Genomic DNA, 19,874 nt, shown 5'->3' on the forward strand with positions numbered 1-19,874 from the left:
CCTATTTCAATCCGTGAGTACTGTACATCCCTTACAAGCATCCTTGGCAGTTCCGAAATGGTTCCACAGATGTTTTCTTCTCCGCTCTTCACCGACGTGGTCCACGGCTTCGGGCTAGACGGCCATGTAGAGGGTCCGCATGGGTTGTGGGAGGGGAAACATGGCTGCCTTCATGGCCGCGCTTAGTAAAGGGCCGGCAGGCAAAACAACCCGTGTGCCTCTATCAGTCAAGCCACGCCGCACTCCAGCAGCGGGCGAGAGCAGCCCGCCAGCAAAACCCGTGTGCCTCTATCAGTCAAGCCACGCCGCACTCCAGCAGCGGGCGAGAGCAGCCCGCCAGCCACGCACGCCGGCGGAAGTTTGTCGAGCGTGGGAGAGCGCGAGAGAGGGGCGTATGCCGAGGACGGCGGGAGAGGAGGACCGCGGGAGAAGGGAGAGTCTAAACAGGTGTTGGGTTCTGTAGACCCTTGGGTGGGGGGTGGGGGGGGGGGGGGGGGGGGGCCCTTGGGGGAGGGGGGGGGGGGGGGGTGTGGCCCTTGTCGATTCCTTTGGTGTTCTGGAGCCCACAATCGAAGACACCGGCTGCCTTGTTCCGTGGACAACGCGAAGCAGCGCGTCGCCTTCTCGCAGCGCGAGCAAGTTTTCGCCGCTGAGCCGACGGATCGCTCCGGCCCTCGCAGCCGCCTGGGCGGCGGCGCATGGCAGGCGTGCTGCTACGCTCGTCGCGGCGCAGGCGCGCAGCTGTGCGGGAATGCTCTGCCGCCGGCATGGCGTGAATCGGTGAAACCAAAGCCCGGTGAGTGTGCTCGGGTTCTGCTAGATCTCGCCGCGTAGTCGGACTTCGATACGCCGCGAGCCCGGCCGTACGAAGGCGACCTCTTTACAGCTAGCTCGAGGTCGGCTGGGAAGCCGCAACGTGGGTTTGCAGTTCCGTTTGTACGCGTTTAAAGCGTTGCAGCAGCTCGTGCCCTGATTGAGGCGATTTGAATGCCTCGGGCCAAATCCTATAGGAGCCATCTTTCTGTTTGTTTATGTACTCTTTTCAAGCTTACTTTTTCAGTTTCTTGACTTAACTATATCTTTTTTTAACCGATCTGGGTCGCTGCGCGATGCCCCAGTGCGCGCGCTACGCATGGGCTACGGCGGAGACTCGCAGCCGCACCTGCCGACTGCCAGCCGCCATCGCTTTGACACGGCTTTTGAGCTCGTGGTGCCTCCGGAACAGCAAGAGCGCCTGGCACAGGGTGCGCGTAATAGAGCCCGAAAAGTTCCTGTGATCGTCTGAGGCCCGCGAAATTGTTGCCCCTTGATTACGCCCATCATCAGACGCCCTCCATATAGCTGCTTTGACGCTGCGTTTCCTGAGGCACCTCAAGCTAAGGTGAGACAACAAGAGAGAGAATATGCAGCTTGTGCTTTTGTAAAGCCCAACGTAACGATTAGCCCGCGACGAAAAGGTCTGCAAATATAACGGAGACATCTAGTATTTCCCGGTTCACGCTGTAAGCTCTTCTGCTGAGAAGAGCCTTTAGCTTGACGTCACCGCTATATACTAAAGCGGTTACCCACGGTTGCCGCCCTTTCCTGCGACCGTGTGAGAAGAGGCGGGAGGAGAGAGGATGGCGACGGGCAACCGCGCTGACCGCACATTAGCATGCAGAGCGGATACCCGAACTGGGCAACCTTGCGCAACAGTAAATATAAATCAGCGAGAACCGGCAGAGCGCGTGTGATGGTGCGTGAAGCGAGAGGAAGCGTGTGGAGCGAAAAAGGGGTTGCGGAGGCCGTCAGGCAGCGAGTGCCCGCTCCGTGCACGGGGCCTGGCACGACCGTGTGGCATAACGCGTGCAGCAGAGAAGACGGCGGACGCGGCAGATCACTTCTCTTCTTATCCCGTTCACGCTGAAGTGGGACGACCGCTGCACGTCGCGTTTGGAAGCGGCAGCTGCTACTTCCTGGTACACAAGCGCATGCGCGAAAGACGTCGAAGAGTGAGAGGGGGAAAGGCTGAGAGAGAGAGGAAGGAAGAACCTGACTTGCCTACGACCGTGACCGGACGAGGCCGGTGGCCGGTCCGGCGACCATTGTCTGAGCGGGCTGCTGCTGCTGCTACTACTGTTCCGTGTTTGGGATATCCGTGGACGGGACATGGCCCGTGGGCCAGCCAGCAGCACTTGTTCCTCTCTCTCTCTTTCTCTCTTTGAGCCCACTTCACCCCTTCTTTAACGCGGTGGGTCAGGCGTCCACCCAGACCGGGGCACTTCCTATTCTTTCCTATGTCCTCCTCCTGTCCTGCAGTCCGGTGGTAATATGTCATTAGGCTGTCCCGGCTGGCGTAATCAGAAGCAGCGGCAAGAACAAAAATGTAGTGCGCGGTGATCTGCTGTCGACATGAACGGGGGTAAAAAACGAGTCGAAATGAACGGCGACACTGCGCGATCATCGCAGCCACCGATGTGACTGATTTCAGTGGGTAATTATAGCCGCTCAATGAGCCTTGGGGCGTGGTTCCTTATGGTAAAGCACGGACCACGTGAGTTAAGCGCATCGTTGAACGCAGAAAAGTGAAATGTTTGCGTTGCTGTGCTTATGAATAGTCCCCGCTTCAGTCTGTCTCACAGTGCGTTGATTGCCAGCGACTTCGCAAGACCAACGGGCCGTGGTATCGCTTGCCCATTGTCTACCTGCCAAGGCGCCGATACGAACTCCTAATGGGATGAGCTTCATCTTCTTCCCACTAGATTTGGTTCAAGAACTCTTGCTCAGTACAGCTGCACGCTGTACTGTAAAAGAGTCACCCCCTTTGTTCATTGTCCGCTCTTTGTCAACTGTTATGGTGTCACCTTCACGTGTGCTGTCAGGTGCGCTCAAGCCGGCACAAATCCTGGGTTGAACACAATGGGGCAACGTTGCCTATATACTTTAATAACGGCGACTGCTTTGCCTAAAATATATGGTTCGGGCAAATAAAGGAAATAAAAATAACTAACTCAATGCGTGGAGCGCATGAGTTAGCAGCTGTAGCTTTCGAGTCACTCAGCTCAGTGCTAATAAGCAAATAAGGAATGGCTTCGCCTTGACTAGCAACGTGGCTTGGACGTCAGGTCCTTGTTTTTCCAAGGATCCCTACAACTATCACGAACACTCGTTCCCGCCCTTAAGCCCTTTTCTCTTCTAATTGTTCATTGAAATTTTCCTGTATGCTGCGGTATATTTCAGGTGTCCACTGTCATGTAAGGTATAGCCATGCCATAATTCTTCTTTTTTATTTTCTTTTTTCAATGTAGCTACTTCTTGCCCTGGGCCGCCGCGGTGGCTAAGTGGTTACGGCGCTCGGCTGCTGGCCCGAAAGATGCGGGCTCGATCCCGGCCGCTTTCGATGGAGTCGAAATTCTAGAGGCCCGTGTACTGTGCGATGTCAGTGCACGTTACAGAATCGCAGGTGGTCGAAATCTCCGGAGCCCTTCACTACGGCGTCTCTCACAGCCTGAGTCGCTTTGAGACGTTAAACCCCCATAAACCAAACTTCTTGCCCTGCATCTTAGAATAACGTTACGAGCTTGTTTACCGTACGCATATGGAAATACGTCCATGCACTTGCAGTTCGTAAGTTTCACCCAACAGAAACTTTTCATTCGCTTTACGATATCGCATTATTTATCGCGCGTACTTAGCACCGCCAGTAATTCAATCCCCAGGTTTCGCTGACAGCAAGATCGCTTATTTTATTATTTCCCTTCCTTAACAACCCAATTCCCCAATAAACAGCCTTGAGCCTCCCTTTCTAAATAAACAGCTCATTCATTCATTCATTCATTCATTCATTCATTCATTCATTGATTCATTCATTCATTCATTGATTCATTCAGTCATTCAGTCATTCATTCAATCCCTCCCTCTCTCTATCTCTCCTCAACATCAGATGCGTGTCATGGCCAGCAGTTCACACACGTCTTTCCAACACTCTTCAGTGCATGTAAGCTTTGCAGTTTGTTCTCAATGAGCAAGCAACTCCTCATGAGCTTCCTCGGCGGCACCTGTGAAGGGTTATACACTCGCAACCTGTAGCTGAAACCGGTGCCGTAACCAGCTCTGCCCTTCTTACTTCGAACTCAGCTCTCAACACTGATACCAGGCGACTTACGTACGCTGTTGCATTATAACCCTCAAGGTTAGCTTCATGTTTCATTCCTTTATGTTGCTAACACGCGTAGGATTCTGTTTTCATTTCTGCTAGCTTCACCACCACCGCATACTAGTGCTGTGCAGCGAATTTTCTCTCACGGGATTTGTGAACCACCACTGCCTTCCCCTGCCTGTGTTTCCTCCCGCCTTCGCCATCCAGCACGTCATTAGCGCGTCGGTCGCTCGCATAACAAAAGTAAAAGCCACCTCTGGGCAGCTTCCTTTCTCAAGAGAATGGAGTGGGCCTCCACTGAAAGGCCAACGAAAGCGCAGTCCGGTGTCACATGAGTTGCAAAGCGTGGGGCGCTGTGCGCGTTTTCCCACTGGCAAAATGCAAATGCTTATTATCAGGAAAGGAGGGGCACCGTAAATGTCGGCCTCTCGGTGAACACCACAACCACGCCGTGAGGGAAGGAATACGGGAGCGGACGGGGCCAAACAGAAAAAAAAAAGTGATAGGTTCCGGAATCATTTTATCGACCACCTGGGGTCCTTCAACGTTCCACTGACATCACTCAGCACACGAGCATTTCGACTCCATAGAAATACTGCCACTGTGGCCGGGATTCGAACCCGCGACCTCAAGCTCAGTAGCCGGACGCTATTACCACTAAGACAACGCCGCGTGTGTAACCGATTCTGGTAGACAGGTGTGAACCGTGAGTAAATGGAGGTTCTTGGCAGATTGTACACACCTTTGTCTTCACAACGGGACACAGTCTGAAGATCGCTCGCGACATTACCTTTCAGGCACAAAATGAAAAATACGAGTTGAAGAGGGGTTTATACCCTCCGCTGTGGCTTAGTAACTGTGGCATTGAGTTGCTGAGCCCAATATTGTCGGAACAAATTCAAGCCCCGGGGGCCGCATTTCGTGTACTGTGCGATGACTATGAAACGTTAAAAAAACTCGGGTAATCGATATTAAGCTATGAGGCCACTTTCAAAACTCAGTTGATCTCCCTGGAACCGTCGTTGCTTGCCTGCTGCTACACGCCTACCACCCCCCCCCCCCCTTTCCAGCTTCCGTATAGTGTTCATGTGGCTTTCCGGAATAGTACTCTGAGCGTCAGGAGTAAGCATGCTGTCAAATGCGCGCACAACCTCAGGCCACGTGGTGGGGCTCCTGTGCGCGCTGAAAGGACTGCATGAGTGTGAGGATAACAGCCCTACTCACTCTACAAACCTTCAGAGCTCTAACAATCGTAAAAAACAGCGCTAAATTTGACACAAGTCACACAGAAAGACAGAGAGGACGGGTGCTGTGTGGTTTGTGTCAAATTTCGCTCTGTTTTTACCATTTTTAGACAATGTTCCGCCAACTAGCCCAGCAAGAGATATACTGTTCAACGAACTGCAGAGCTCTGCAGACGAAATCAGAGCCACACAACACGGCCTGAAATCAGCTCCTCTCACACACATTTACCGGTCCGCATACATACATATATAGGACAGTGCGCCTTTTCCGATTCATCGGTGAACGAGACAGCCGATAATAGCAACTCGCTCTGTCTTGCAGGCGAAGTAGCAGCAGTGGCGGCGCGGCCGAGCCATGGTGCCGTACACGCGCGCCGCGGACGACTCGGCGTCCTCCACCAGTTGGCCCACGGTGCTGGCCAGCGGCTGGCTCTTCTTCTTCGCCTCGGCGCTGTTCCGGTCGTACGGCCTCCTGTACCTGCACCTGGTGCGAACCGTCCAGCTGAGCCGGGCGGCGGCAGCGCTGCCCATCGCCCTGATCGCCGCCGCCGCGGGAGTCTCCAGTGAGTACGCGGGGCGCTCTGCGCGGAAGCTTTCCCCGCCGACACCAGCGCCACGGCACACAGCCCAGGGAGCGGAGGAAGCAAGTTTGAGGAGAACGCCTAGGCGTTCTCGCTTTCGGTCCACACCCAGGTGTGAGCAGAACAGTCGTAAGAAATACCGGCACCCTCTAGTCTGTACACGGCTGAAAAATTGCTCCTTTAAGGGCATAGCACTGCTGATGAAAACCTTTGTGCACCATAAATTTCTCTAGTTCTTTTTTTTTTAAAGAAGAAGAAGGGTGCGCTGAGCACGCCGGTACCGTTAAAGCACCCATGCACCCTTTAAAATTGGTTTTGAGGAAAGAAAAGTCGCAGTGCGTATCTCACATCTCGGCGGACACCTCAACCGCCCTGAGGGAGGGGAGGAAGGCAGAATAGAAAGAGGAAAGAGTGAGGTGTCATAAACTGGTTCGGAATAATTACGACCGCCTGGGGATATCTAACGCTCACTGACATCGGATAGCACTGGGGCGCCTTTCGCGTTTCGACTCCATCGAAACGCGGCCGCTGAGGCCACAGGTTCGAACCCGGGTACCCTAGCTGAGTAGCCGAGTGCTCTAACCGTGTTGCAGCTCCATGGGGGTGCAAGAGTGTATAAGAGTGCACGGGTGCTCTTGCACTTTTTGAGTAATTTTGAAGTTGTTGATCAAGCGTGCATCTGATATTATTTGAGCTGATCTAGCTTTCCGTTAAAGAGTAGCTGCAGGTTTGACGACAGCGATTTTCGCCGCCATAGTTTGATAATTAACACTATTATCTTAGCACAGCTGCTAAGCACCGCTGACTCCAAATGGGAGCTGGCTTAGATGGAGTGTATCAACCACAAGAGAGTATGGGCGTGCGGTCATTCATGTCACTCATGGTTTGCATCCGTGTTAAGTTGTTTTTTTTACGTCGATTTCGTTGTATGACTCAGTTTATTGATTCCTCAACCTGCATGAGTTGTGTTCCTCTGGCTTATGTGACACATTCCAGCTTAGTGGTGGTGTGCGAGGTAGTTTGCTGGCGGTTGGCCGTCTCGGAGGAGCCGTTTTGTTAGTGCCCACCCTGAGTCGTCGTGTAACTGAAACCCGTCGCAGTTGTAGCTGTCCTCTCTCCCTTAGCTTGGCTTGCCTTCGCTTGGAGCCGATCCGCTTGGGCGCCAAGGCGAGACAGACAAGCTAAGCCAGTTCCCGAGCCAAGAGAGAATAAGAAGAGAAGGGAGTAAATGGACGACGCCGTCGTGGAGCAACAAGTGACGGCTGTCGTCGACTGTTTTAACTAAGCCGTAGCCAAGTTTAGGCAATATTTTCTTTCTCGGATATACTCCAAAAAGAAACACGCCATGAACACAGTGCGGACATCAGAACTGAAACTTGATACAGATTCCATTTTCTCGTGGCGTGGCGTATCGAGCTTGCGTATTTAATGATGCTGAAATTGGGAAAATTGGAACATTTAGAGAAATAGAAAAAGGCAAACCAGGCTGTATCTGCGGGTGCATCATTGTACTCATCATGAAGAAGGACGTTCTGGTGGGCTCATGATGAACAGAAAGGGTATAAACTGCGCGAACTGTCGATTTGTGTGCCTCTCGTCCCGTCTTGTTCGCGCAGTTTGTACCCTTTCTGTACTCAGCATGAGGTCGTCATCATCAGACCGATTATGTCGACTACAGAATTAAGGCCTTTCTGATAACTTTTTGTCGCAGAAAGTCAGCTGGGAACATGACTGGCGATGCCTGTCTCGAAATTGCGTTTGATTTCGTGTGCTCACTCGTGCCCGTATACAGTTGTATTGAGCAGATAGGCTGATATCCTAAGAAGGAAGACCGGGCTTGTTGGTAATTGATCACGGAACAGCGCAGTACACGACACGGACGCAGATAAGAACACAACAAGAGCGCTGATTTTCAACAAGGTTTATTGGAAAGCACTTCACGTATATGTAGATGTGAAATTAAAGGGTCCCTGAAAAGGGTGTTTGAGGTTGTCTATAAAATGCTCGCATTATGTAGAGTACATGACAATGAGCGTTCATACCACATACAAGACCTCAAAAGCGAGCCGATAATTTACAATACAATTTTTAAAACTCCTGATTCCGCGCTCCTAGCGGCGACCTGTGGTGCTGGGCTTTCGCCCGAATACGCGCTCGTTACGTCAGCATCCACGCTCGTTACGTCATGTAGCGCTCGTTACGTCAGCAGCGGACTGTTAGCATTGGTTCGCGCGCGTCGGCAGCCGGCGGAGGGGGCGAGCGCGAGGGGCCGGCGGAGGAGCGCCGACATCTCAGCGCGCAAAAAGTGATATGTTCACGAATATCAGGAGCGTGTGGGCATCGCCACCTGAAAAAAAAAACATGCTGTTAGTACAAAAATACTAATTTCGTTTGCGCAGTGGCTTGAATGGAAGCGGCGACACAAACTTTTAACCAAATGCAAAGTGAGCATTCAAAAATGCAGCCACGGCAACGGTAAGAAGAAAGGACATACGGCATGCACGGGACGGTAAACTCTGCCATGCATTGTAATGAATAATTCGGCTGAAATCACATCGAATGCTTGGCACGGTCGTGCACCATGCATGACCGTGCCAGAGATACGACAAACACAACGACTTGAGCAGTGCCCCTACCCGACTCAGATTGGAATTCTCAACACAGGTGCGGCTATTCGGCCTGTCAGTAAGCGGTAATAGCGCTGCATTATAAAACTTTCGAAACCGCTGCTACAGGGGACACCAAGAGAAAGAAAGCGAAGGACAAGCGCTACTCAACTGAAGTTTATTGGAAAAAAACACACAAGGTTAAATAGCTCACACAAGGCAGCCAGCAGCGCATGCGCCAACCCCCAGAATGACAAAATAAATCACTGTGTTGAATTAAGATACCGAATTTCAAATTCATGGATGACAACAGATGGTGTGCTAACGCACATGTCGGAGTTTCTGTGAATATGAAATGCCTCAGATAATTCCCTTGTTAGCTAGCAGAAACTCCGACATATTCACAGAAACTCCGACATGTGCGTCAGCACACCATCTGTTGTCATCCATGAATTTGAAATTCGGTATCTTAATTCAACACAGTGATTTATTTTGTCATTCTGGGGGTAGGCGCATGCGCTGCTGGCTGCCTTGTGTGAGCTATTTAACCTTGTGTGTTTTTTACCAATAAACTTCAGTTGATAGTAGCGCTTGTCCTTCGTCGTCTTCTTTCTCTTGGCGTCCCCTATAGCAGCGCTTTCGAAAGTTTTAAAATGATGTACCAACTCGCTCAATTGTCAGCGTTGCATTAGCGTACCCACCTATCAGTCCGTGCAATTACACATTTTCTAGTATTTGTGGGCCAGCGAGTTCTGGCGGGAGCGGAATAGGCGAGAATGTGTGTTGCTTTCAGTGGCTTGTATCGCTCGTAGTATGAACGGACCTACGCGAGCGGCAGGAGGAACCGAATTTCAATTTCATCGCGCGTATCGCCGCAAACAAACATTGCAATGATCAGACGTGGATTCGTTTCGGTCACAGAGCTCGCTGTTGTCCCCCGAATGTTCAATTTGTGAACCGAGTACTCTGTCGTAAGCTCTGCATCTAAATTGTCACACTCGCCATGTACAAACAGACAACGAAAGCGTTAATTAGAAACTATGCTCCACGAAAAACGAGATATTCGACTGATCTATGCGATCTTGAGCTTCAGCATATTTCGCTTTCGTTTTTCCAACATGCAAGACTGCAACGTTTGCCGTACAGGCAACAGGCGACAAAAGCTAGACGGTTGAACTGCGAGCATTGCACTCACCGATGCTGATCGTTCGTTCCGTCGAAGCACGGTCGCCTGCTCCCGGTCGGTTGTTGCAGGCGCTAATGGCTTAGCACACACGAGGATGAACACGAGGCGAACCCCCAAGCACCATTTCTAGGTTTGGCCGGAATAAAACAGGCGGATGACACTTCCAGAGATCACACGCTGTTTCGTCTGCAGCCCACGGGCTGCAGATTATCAGCCCATGATGGCGTCGGCGGTAGGCGGCGCTCGGGTCCTGTGTATGAGGCCAGATGTTCAAGCAAGGCTGGAAATTAGGCAACGGGGAGTAGGGAGGTTAGCTTTGGGAGCACATGGCAATACACCAAATCAGGGGGTACAGGGTGATATGGGATGGGCGTCTTTCGAGAGCAGAGAGGCTAGCAGTAAGATAGCATTTGAGGAACGATTGAGAAGGATGGAGGAAAAGCGGTGGGCTAGGAAAGTTTTCAGATACCTGTATATAAAGAATGTTGACACGAAATGGAGAAAGCGAACTAGAAAATTGACAAGCAAATATCTGGACAGCAGTAAGGGGGCAAATCAGCAATTATCGGTTAAGAAAAAGGTTAAAGGAACAGAGAGAGCTTTGTGGAAAACAGGGATGCTGACGAAATCGGCACTAGAAACATACCGGACCTTTAAACAGGAAATTGTCAAAGAAAATATCTATGATAATTGTAGGGGAAGTTCTTTGTTGTTTGAGGCCAGGACTGGAGTTTTGCGGACTAAGAAGTATAGAGTCAGGTACCAGGAGATAGACACTTTGTGCATTGCGTGCGGAGAGGAGGAGGAAACGGCTGAACACTTGATACTTTTCTGTAAAGGGCTTCACCCTACAGTGGAAGGCAGCGGGGCTGACTTACCCAAGGCATTGGGGTTTAGGGATAGTGAAGGGAAAGTGGATTTTAAGAGGTTAGAAGTAACCAAGCGAAGGTTATCTGATTGGTGGCTAAAAGCAAGACAGGAGTAAAATTTCACAAGACATGGCTAGGTGGCTTGAGCCACCGCCCGATGTAAAGGGTTCAGCCGTATCCATCCATCCATCCATCCATCCATGGCGGCGCCCAGGTATCGAAATTTATATCGTGTATACAAGGTGTTTCACCTAAGACTGCGCAATTTTTAAAAATAGGCTTTATGAGTTAGAAGAGCGCTTTTTTGGGCATAGCATTGTCAGCGGCGTAGGACATCGGAATACAGCTAAGACATGCTTACTAGCAAGCTGGTTAAGTAAAATCGAATAGTTAACTTTGTAACTATTACTGTTAGGCTTTTTAATTATTTGCAGGCATGCAGTCCACGGTAAGTAGTACCCGTATCAGTTTCTAGAATTCCGAAAAGGCGGACACCCTCGCCGCCGTGGCTAAACAAATTTTGCCTACATCGCGCCAAAATGTATGCGCTATAGAGAAGCTTGCAGGCAAAGCAATCTTCCAGAGAGCGTAACTCGTCGAAATAGCCAAAATTTGTTTGCCCACAGCGCCGAGGGTAACCGCATTTTCGGAATTCTAGAAACTGATATCGGTAGTACTGCTTATGGTGGGCTACACGCCTGTCAGGAATTAAGGAGCCTAACAGTAATAGTTAAAAAGCTAACTTTCCAATATTAGTTAACCAGCCTGCAAGTTAGCACGTCTTGGGCGTATTCCGATGTACTTGCTACACCGCTGAGAATGCTATGCGTAAAAGAGCGTTCTTCTAACTCAAAAAGCCTATTTATAAAAAATTTGTACACTCTTAGGTGAAACACCCTGCATATGTAAAGGCCCTGCAGTGGCCGCCATGTTGGTAAAGAAAGCGTCACGTGGCCGCAGCTAAGCGGTTGCGGGTACAATGCTCGCAAGCGAACACAACCATTTGTACGCATATGGTCTGGCACGGACGGGAAAACTGCGCAGCTGCTGCCACATTTCTCAATACTTGCTCTGCTGTGCGCCGCTTGCACGCGTCACACATAAACCTGTACATAGGAAGAAACGAACGGCTTAAATGTTCAGGACGAAGATAAGGTTCTTCGCGTTTTGCCTATTTTGCGCCGCGGGTAGACAGAGCGCAGGTCGGGCGAATGCCTCCGCAGTGCCCTAAAACCGGATGAGCAGATAGTCTTTAAAGAAGCAAGTGAGCTTCTTATCACAGACCGAAAGATTGCAGTGTCAGAGGGACCTCCGAACTCTGCGCTAATTTCGAGAATTACTAGACGACAGCGCGGATGTCCAGTGTATCCCCGAGGCACGGCACAACGCTAATTAACCTAACTGCATTGTTTCTATTAATAGATATGCAAGCCAAATGGAAGGCTGTAAACGATTTATTTCTCGTGATTTGATTCGCGGGTTAGGCTAAGTCAAAGTTTAAGAATATTTCGCGGCCACTAAATTTCGGGAAGCAGAAATGGAAGGTCCCCTAGTGCTCATCTGTTTCCAAACAGGTGCACTAGCTTTCGAACCCTGCAAAGGTAGAAACGAGGCTCAGCGCTACGTCATTTCCCTGCTCTCGCAGTTCCGACCGTAGCATCAACTGTGCAGCAGATGAAAAAAAAATTAAGCGAATGATTTCTCTTAGAACAGGAGATTGTTGGAAGCTAGCTATATTCAAACGCCTGTGGAATTCTTTAGCCTGAGTCTCTTCTATCTAAACTCATTCCTTCTCAATGAAGAATCTGACCAAAAAACTACCTAAAGGATTCGCTACATCATAATGAAGCAAATAATCAGAAAGCAAGTGATAAGAAAAGGGTAGGGGGGGGGGGGTGGCGTGCTACAAACACTACGTTTTAAACGGTTCCCTTTCAGCACCTGTTGAACAAGTCAGCTATGAAGAGAGAAGAAAGTCGTTTCTAGAAGCGACGGTGTGTTCCCTAAGGGAACAGAACCCGTCTACAGCAAGCTGCCAGTGAACTTTCCGCATTTGATTGCAGATGAGAACGACATGCTGATCACCGAGTCATTTTCTGTTTTTTTTTTCGCGTAATTGTAATTAGAAATCTCGCACAAATTATTTGTGAAACCAAAATTTTTGCAAGTTAACATGTCATTCGTGACAAACGCGAAGGTTAGCTGGTCACAAAATTTAGTTATTTTCAGTGCGCAGGCAGAACGAATGTTTGAGTTGTATGCAACGCAGACAGCCTTTATCAGTACAACATACGGTCCTCAGCGCCATGCAGGAACTTTGTCATCGCACGAAGAAAAGTCGCAGGAAGTTGTAAACAAGTGGCGCAGTAGAACACACCCGAACTAAACCGCACATGAACACATCCAGTACTAGCATGGACAACGCAGACTTGTGCTTACGTAACAGAAGTTTCATGAATCACCGTGATTTGCTCGGGCGCTGGAAAATCAATATGACAAACGAGACGACATGTATAAGCTGCTCACTAATCACGGATCGACGCTGCATTACGAGAAGATGCGAACGCGTTTCTGAAGTATGCACCAATAAGCACTGGTACAGACTGAAGTAACACCGCGAAGCAGCTTTCTCGCGTTGTTATCGCAGCGACTACACTGCTTACCTATAACGTTAATCAGCACGTCGGCAACAGTCTGTACCTCTGTCAGCTTCATTTTCTTTTTCTCAAGTGTGTCCGTTCCAGAAGAGCGCCCAACTGTGCCGGGACATCAGCCTTCTTTTCCAATTGGCCGTACGTGTTGTGTTAGCGCCTGCAAAGTATACATCCGCTCGCCTTGTACACATAGGCGTTGGTCCGTTTATTAGTACCTGAATTTCCTCTTAAGGGAAGGGGAGGGGACGGAACAGGCCGTAGGTGTGCAGAAAAGAATTCGGCTTGAGCAACTCATTTATTTCCACTCGAAGTTCCAAATCTCAAATATATCATTTACGTTTGCAGCAGAGCGCGAACGCCCAGGTTCAATTCACAAGTATATGACCCGCAAACAGTACTCCAGCAGAGGACAGCGAGCACTTGGGGAAGCTTGAAAAGGGTACGATAATCGCGACGATATGTCTTCCAGTGGATGGTCGCGTCTTTCTTGGAGTATGGCCATTCCTCCAAACACAGGTACTTGGAAAACAGCAGCACACATATGCATACAAGGACGAGAGATAAGAAGGACGCAAGCGTTTGACAACTGTGTTTTATTGCCACGGACTAAGCTTTTGATGTGCCACGGTAGTGACAAACAAAGAAAAACGCGTTCTGCTCAAGTGCGCGTACAAAGGCGCACTGCTGGTCACGTGTGATGTCGGTGAACACACTCGTGTCCGCTGGTTGCTAGGATCACAGGAGTTCATTCTTTTTATTTGTCCGTTTTTATCACTATCGCGTCGCATAGAAAGCTACCTTCGGGCCAATAAAACACGGTAGGTCGGGGGTGGATTGGGGCAACTGTTGCTGAAGCTGCCGCAATCGTCTTTTCGGCAGACGCCGTTGCTGCGACGCGCCTCTTTTCTGTCAATATTTTCCAATTCCGCATGCATCTACTTCTTTCAGCTCCCTTCTGTCTGCACGCGGCAGTGGTAGAGGCCGTTTCGGACAAAGTCGACAGGCCTGTGCACTTTCTTCCTCACGCTTCCTTCGGTAACAGCCGCACAGCGGCCGTTGTTATTCAGCACTTGTGGCGACGTCCCTCGCTTTCCTGACGTCCTTTTGCGCTTATGTGAGTTGGAGTGTTTCCAGGCATGTCAAACCAACTGACCTGCCAGTACGTATTAAGCATTCAATCCGTATCAACTCTGCTAGCAGTAGCTCCCAAAAGCTTGGCGCTTGCCGTTACCAGTGGTAACAGTAGTGCAATCATTGGTGTTTTTTTTTTTAAGCTCCTCCTTTAAATTTCGATTCGTTCGTTGTTTTTGTTCTGTCTTTTGCGAAGATGCAAGTAACCCGCCGGTGATTAGCGGATTTAAAACATTGTTTCCTCGGAGATATCCCTACGGGCCCACACTGAGCTCGGGTTTTTCGTTCGATCGGCGGCGGAAACCGTTGAGCCGCCCAGTAAAGCAGACAACGCGCTCTTGAAAACATCGAGGACGCATCTCGCTCTTCCTGTGTAATGAGGTTCGTGCCGCGTTTAGTTCGGGCAGCCCGCATTCTGGCTGAGAGGACTCGGTGCGCAGAGCGCTTTTTCCATGTCTGATTGCGAAGCTGTTGTCCTCCGAACTTTCGGTTTCGAGAAGATTATTCCAGGAAGGCCACCCGAGCTGTAAAAATAACGACTTCTCGTTCGCGAAACGCGGACAGCGGCTCAGGATTGAACGAGTCCGACATTTGAGCCGGGTTCGTCATAAAGGGTAGCTGCTCGGGCGAGTGACGAAAATTGTGATGAAAACTGTAGCGCTTAGAAACAAGCTGTTGTCTGCGTCTCGTCTTCGCCCTTGGTTCCAGGAGCTACAGTATTTATCGGCCCAACAGTCGCTCTTGGTTAGCACATGACGTTGAGTTAGGTAATGCAGTTAGATTTGGGACAGCCGACGTCCATACAACGGATGAACAGGTAGCACAGCCGCTCCCAACTCTTTTGCGCAACAACTCTTTCACTGCTGCAGCAGAAGAACAAATATATTCCGTAGAAACCTGTAAAATAGATCGGAAAAGGGCAGCGAAAGGCTAGAGAAAATCCATAATTAACGGAAACTGAAAGCGGCTCAGCGCAATATCAGACTGCACACTCGAAGCTTTTAAACCACCCCAGGATAAAAAGGTCCCACTGTTCTTACATCTCCGCTTCATCCTGTTTGAGCTACATCGCCCTATTCCTGAACAAGGAGCACCCAGATGATGGACGCAAAGGCCTTCTCCGGCTGTAAAGAGCATCGTGACGTTCCTGAGCGGCCCGAATCGCTTACGCCAACTAGAGGCTCTTCACTCGAGCTTCCACATGTCGCTGAGCGCGCTCTCTCTCTCTATCACTCCATTTCCTGCGTTTCGTCAGGGCAGGACGCGAGCCGCGCCGCACCACCCTCTGTACAGGACTCCTCGCTTGGCCGAGCAGATGAGAGACTCGTCCCGAGACACCTCCACAACAACAACGCAGTGAGGCCCACTCCTGCCGTTCCGGCCGCATTCGGGCCAGCGGCGTTGGCGGTGCGCCGCCCGCTCGACGAGCGGAGCTCTTCCGCAGCCGAGGCCGTTAAATCACGCCGCGCCTCTGGAGAAGGGGAGCGCGACACAGCTTCCGGCCTCGGCGAGTGAAGGCACACGCTCTCCTCACTCTTTCCCTTCATCCTCCGCGTCGTTGGATTGTTTGCGACCTCTAGATTGTCGGCATTGTGACCCAAGCCTCCTTATCAGCGGCGCAGAATGAATGACAAAAAGATGCCGCCAGCGTCTAGAAGACGTTATAGTAACGAGCGTTAGCTGTTTGGTTTACTAGAATTGATATGAATGAAGTGGAGGTACACCAATGGAAATACGAATTTGTACGTTTAGTCCCCTATGATAAACACTCTCTTGGATTAATTCATGAAGTCACCAATCAATCACCTATTGGATATATCAGTGACGTCACCTATTAAATCACCAATTGGATATATCAGTAACGTCACCGATCAATCACCAGTTGTGTTGCTATATCGATTTACTATGGGGGCCCCATCTTGAATTCCTCGGACTTAGAAATTTATAAGCGACGTCACTAATCAATCACCTATTGGATATATCAGTGACGTCACCTATTAAATCACCAATTGGATATATCAGTGACGTCACCGATCAATCACCAGTTGTGTTGCTATATCGATTTACTATGGGGGCCGCCATCTTGAATTCCTCGGACTCGAAGGGAGGTGGTAGCAGACCCCAAGAAATCGAGAAACGTGATGAGTAAAAGCTAATGCTCTTAAAAAGAGGAACTGTGCGGAGCTTGCTTTCGAACGCGTGGGCGTATGAGCATATCCTCTTTTATAGCTGCTTGCCCTGAGGATATACGAATTGAAATGAGTAAAGCGCGTCGCTTTTGTGACAGAAAAGTAATAAATAAAAAACGCTGTTGTGCACCGAGACAAAAACAAAATGCAGAACTTTTCGAGCGCACAATTCAGAGAGAAGAATTGCAGAGGAGAAAAGTTGCCGCTAACGAATAACTGGCTCGTACCACCTGCTGAACCAGTTCTGGTAGTAATCAGCGCGGGGTAGTTAACGACGCTAGTTGCAACCGGTTGAACTGCAAGTATGTGGTAACCACGCGGAAATAATTACGAGCCCAGAGGCAGCCTCTCCTGCAGTTTATATAACAGTGTGTATAATAACCTGCGAAGCAAAGCGCTGCTTTTTTTCCTTGCGGAAACGCCAGCGTTATCTAGGCCGGAATGATATAGCAACTTTATTCCAGCTCTATTCCATTTCACTTTGCTCCCTTTTATCTTTTATTCAGCCGTGGGCGGTACTCAAGCAATACCTGGTCCCGCAGTGTCCCGCATTACTTCCTGATTACGGCATGGCGTCGGCCAATCGCAGGAAGTGGAAACGATAGAATAGAATGGAATCGGAATGGAATCATTATACTCATCCAGCCATGTACTCCCTTCTTATGTTGTTTGCTGCGCTGACTAAGCGGTTATGGTGATCGGTTGCTGACCCGAAAGATGCGGGTTCGACCCTGGTCGCGGCGGTCGCATTTCGATGGAGGCGAAATGCTAGAAGCCCGTGTGCTGTGCAATGCCAGTGCACTTTAACACCAGGTAGTTTAAGTTATCTGGGGCCCTCCATTGCGGCGTCCTTCGTAGCCCTTTCGTACGTTGAACCTAATAAACCAAACTAAACCAAACCCTCCTATGTTACTTTTACGCCGCATACCTGCATACGAAACACCCGGTCATACTACGCCATTTTCCACTTTGGTTGAAGCTCAGTTGTCGCGCTACTACCTTTGACCTTCATTGGCGAACTGCATTAAGTTCGAGGGCTTGAGTTGAGCGTCGCTCCATCTCAGTCTAACTGCTGTACGGGCAAAGTAAAAACTTAGTACGCCACGCTGAAGCGTGTCTACTGCCGAAGGGACGGCGGTCCCGCTTCAGCAAGCGCGAAACAGTGACTGCGCTGTTAAGCAACCGCCTCAGCGGCTAAACACATTCGCGGCCACTTCATTAGTCTCACGCCTCAGGAAAAGCAAATACAACTCTCGGCGCTCTGCTCGCTCCAGCTCCGCCGCTCGCCGTATCGGCCGAACTGAACGTGCTCGTATTATTATAGATAACTGAACTGTTCTTTTGAACGATGAACGCTTTTAAATTCTTCTCGTCGTCGTACTCCGTTTGCAGTTTCTGCCGAAGTCCAATTCGAAAGCTCTTCCAACATTCTAGAAGTTTTTTTTTTTCCTTTTCAATTCTGGAGTCGGTTTTGAAATCGCTTTTCGAGCCCATCCGTACGCGCAAAGCTGAATACAAGCACTTTCCGTGCGCGACCCTTCCAAATGCTTCCACCTGGCAAGGCGATTAATTCTCCCCAGTTGCTTGGTCAAGTAACCAAAAGCTAGTTTATTATTCGGGACACATGGGTGCTTGCGTGAGATGCGAGTGAGTGAGTGAGTGAGTGAGTGAGTGAGTGATGTATGAGTGAGTGAGTGAGTGATGTATGAGTGAGTGTGATGTATGAGTGAGTGATGAGTGAGTGAGTGATGGATGAGTGAGTGAGTGAGTTATGTATGAGTGAGTGAGTGATGTATGAGTGAGTGAGTGATGTATGAGTGAGTGATGTATGAGTGAGTGAGTGATGTGTGAGTGAGTGAGTGATGTGTGAGTGAGTGAGTGATGTATGAGTGAGTGAGTAATGTGCGAGTGAGTGAGTAATGTGCGAGTGAGTGAGTGATGTATGAGTGAGTGAGTGAGTGCCATCCTTCTTCATTGCGAACTGGAGCAGCCTGTCAGGTGCATAGCCAGGCTAACTTCTCTGGCAACGATGAAGATTGCATCCTTCTTTTCTTTGTGCTAAATTAAGAGGAGGCATTGTGCAAACTGTGACTGTTGATTCTTTGAAACGATACCTAGGGCCAGATTACGAAACTGTGACAAATTCTGTCAATAGTTATTGCCAGTGACGTCAAAATGACGAAACGATGAGACTTCACCACGTGACGCAACGAGGAATCAGCCCCGAGAGCATTCGAGGGGCCGTCTGCTAAATTTTTTGTGAAAAGATATAAGAAATAAGCAACGATGAAAATAACTAATATTTTATTTTGCCAAAACATTGTGTTTAAAAGTTCGAAAATATTAAGCAACACAAAAAGTGTTCGAAATTGTGCTAATAAATTGGCTGGTGGGTAACTTTTGCTGCCGCGGGGATGCGCTGACGGCGGTAAAACGTCAAGCCGCTTTGCACGAAAGCAGCCGATTCTACGCCGTGTTTATTGTTTGTTACGCGGCGTCTGAAGTCAAGCTACTGTGCGGTTGACCTAAGTGCGCAGAAAAATGTGAACGAATGCAGTGAAGGCTACGTGCCTACCGAGCGAACTTGCAAGAAGCGCTTGGTACGAAATCGACGAAGACAACTTGTTGAAGTCTGTGTTTTTCGCCTCTTTCGATCGATGACAAAAATGCCAAAAGATGAGGTGTTGCAGTATGTGACGAGTGGTTGTTTGTTTCTGTTCCCTTGTGAAACAGAAGACGACTACGAAGTGCGATTTGCTGGGAAAAATAAAGTGCTTTGCCAGCATAAGCGTATTTTATTTATATATCTGTGACACAGAGGTGACTGCGGGAACCCACCCCTTCTGCGCTAAGTTAGCAGATTGCCTGCAATACCTGCCACACGCATTTGCTCACCGTCGGTTGTGCGATGCCGACGTGCGCCTCGCTACCAACGGCAGCTTGAAAGCCGCCCGTGGCAAAGAACCGCAGTGCACACAGCACCTACCGCCGCACCGACAACGCGCTCGCACGCGCACCTCCCAGTTCATCTACGAGTTCGTCGACAGCCACTCCACCGTCTGCTTCTCCAGTCGAGAAAGGCGTCGAAACAGCTCGTCCGGCAAGTCAAACGCGTCTTCGTGCGCCCTCCTTCGCCGTTACTCGCGCCAGCGCAGCCGCCTCAGTCGTATGGCCGCGTATACCGCCGCCATTTTGTGTCACAAACGCAGCGGTCAAATTGACGGCCTCGAAACTGTGACAAAAAACTGTCAGTTAGCGGCTGCATAATTAGGCGTG

At 49.8% G+C, this 19,874-nt stretch overlaps 1 protein-coding gene across 1 annotated transcript in view; it reads left to right on the top strand.

The window, feature by feature from the left end:
• Positions 1-275: 275 nt before the first annotated feature.
• LOC144128901 (uncharacterized) overlaps positions 276-19,874 on the top strand; it is a 35,348-nt gene continuing 15,749 nt past the window's right edge. The window contains exons 1-2 of the mRNA XM_077662688.1: positions 276-796; positions 5,705-5,945. Of these exons, the coding sequence (XP_077518814.1) occupies positions 5,738-5,945 (208 nt within the window). The 5' untranslated portion in view covers positions 276-796; positions 5,705-5,737. The remainder of the gene's footprint in view (positions 797-5,704; positions 5,946-19,874) is intronic.

The sequence above is a fragment of the Amblyomma americanum genome, chromosome 4, assembly GCF_052857255.1.
Source record: "Amblyomma americanum isolate KBUSLIRL-KWMA chromosome 4, ASM5285725v1, whole genome shotgun sequence".
NCBI lineage: Eukaryota > Metazoa > Arthropoda > Arachnida > Ixodida > Ixodidae > Amblyomma > Amblyomma americanum.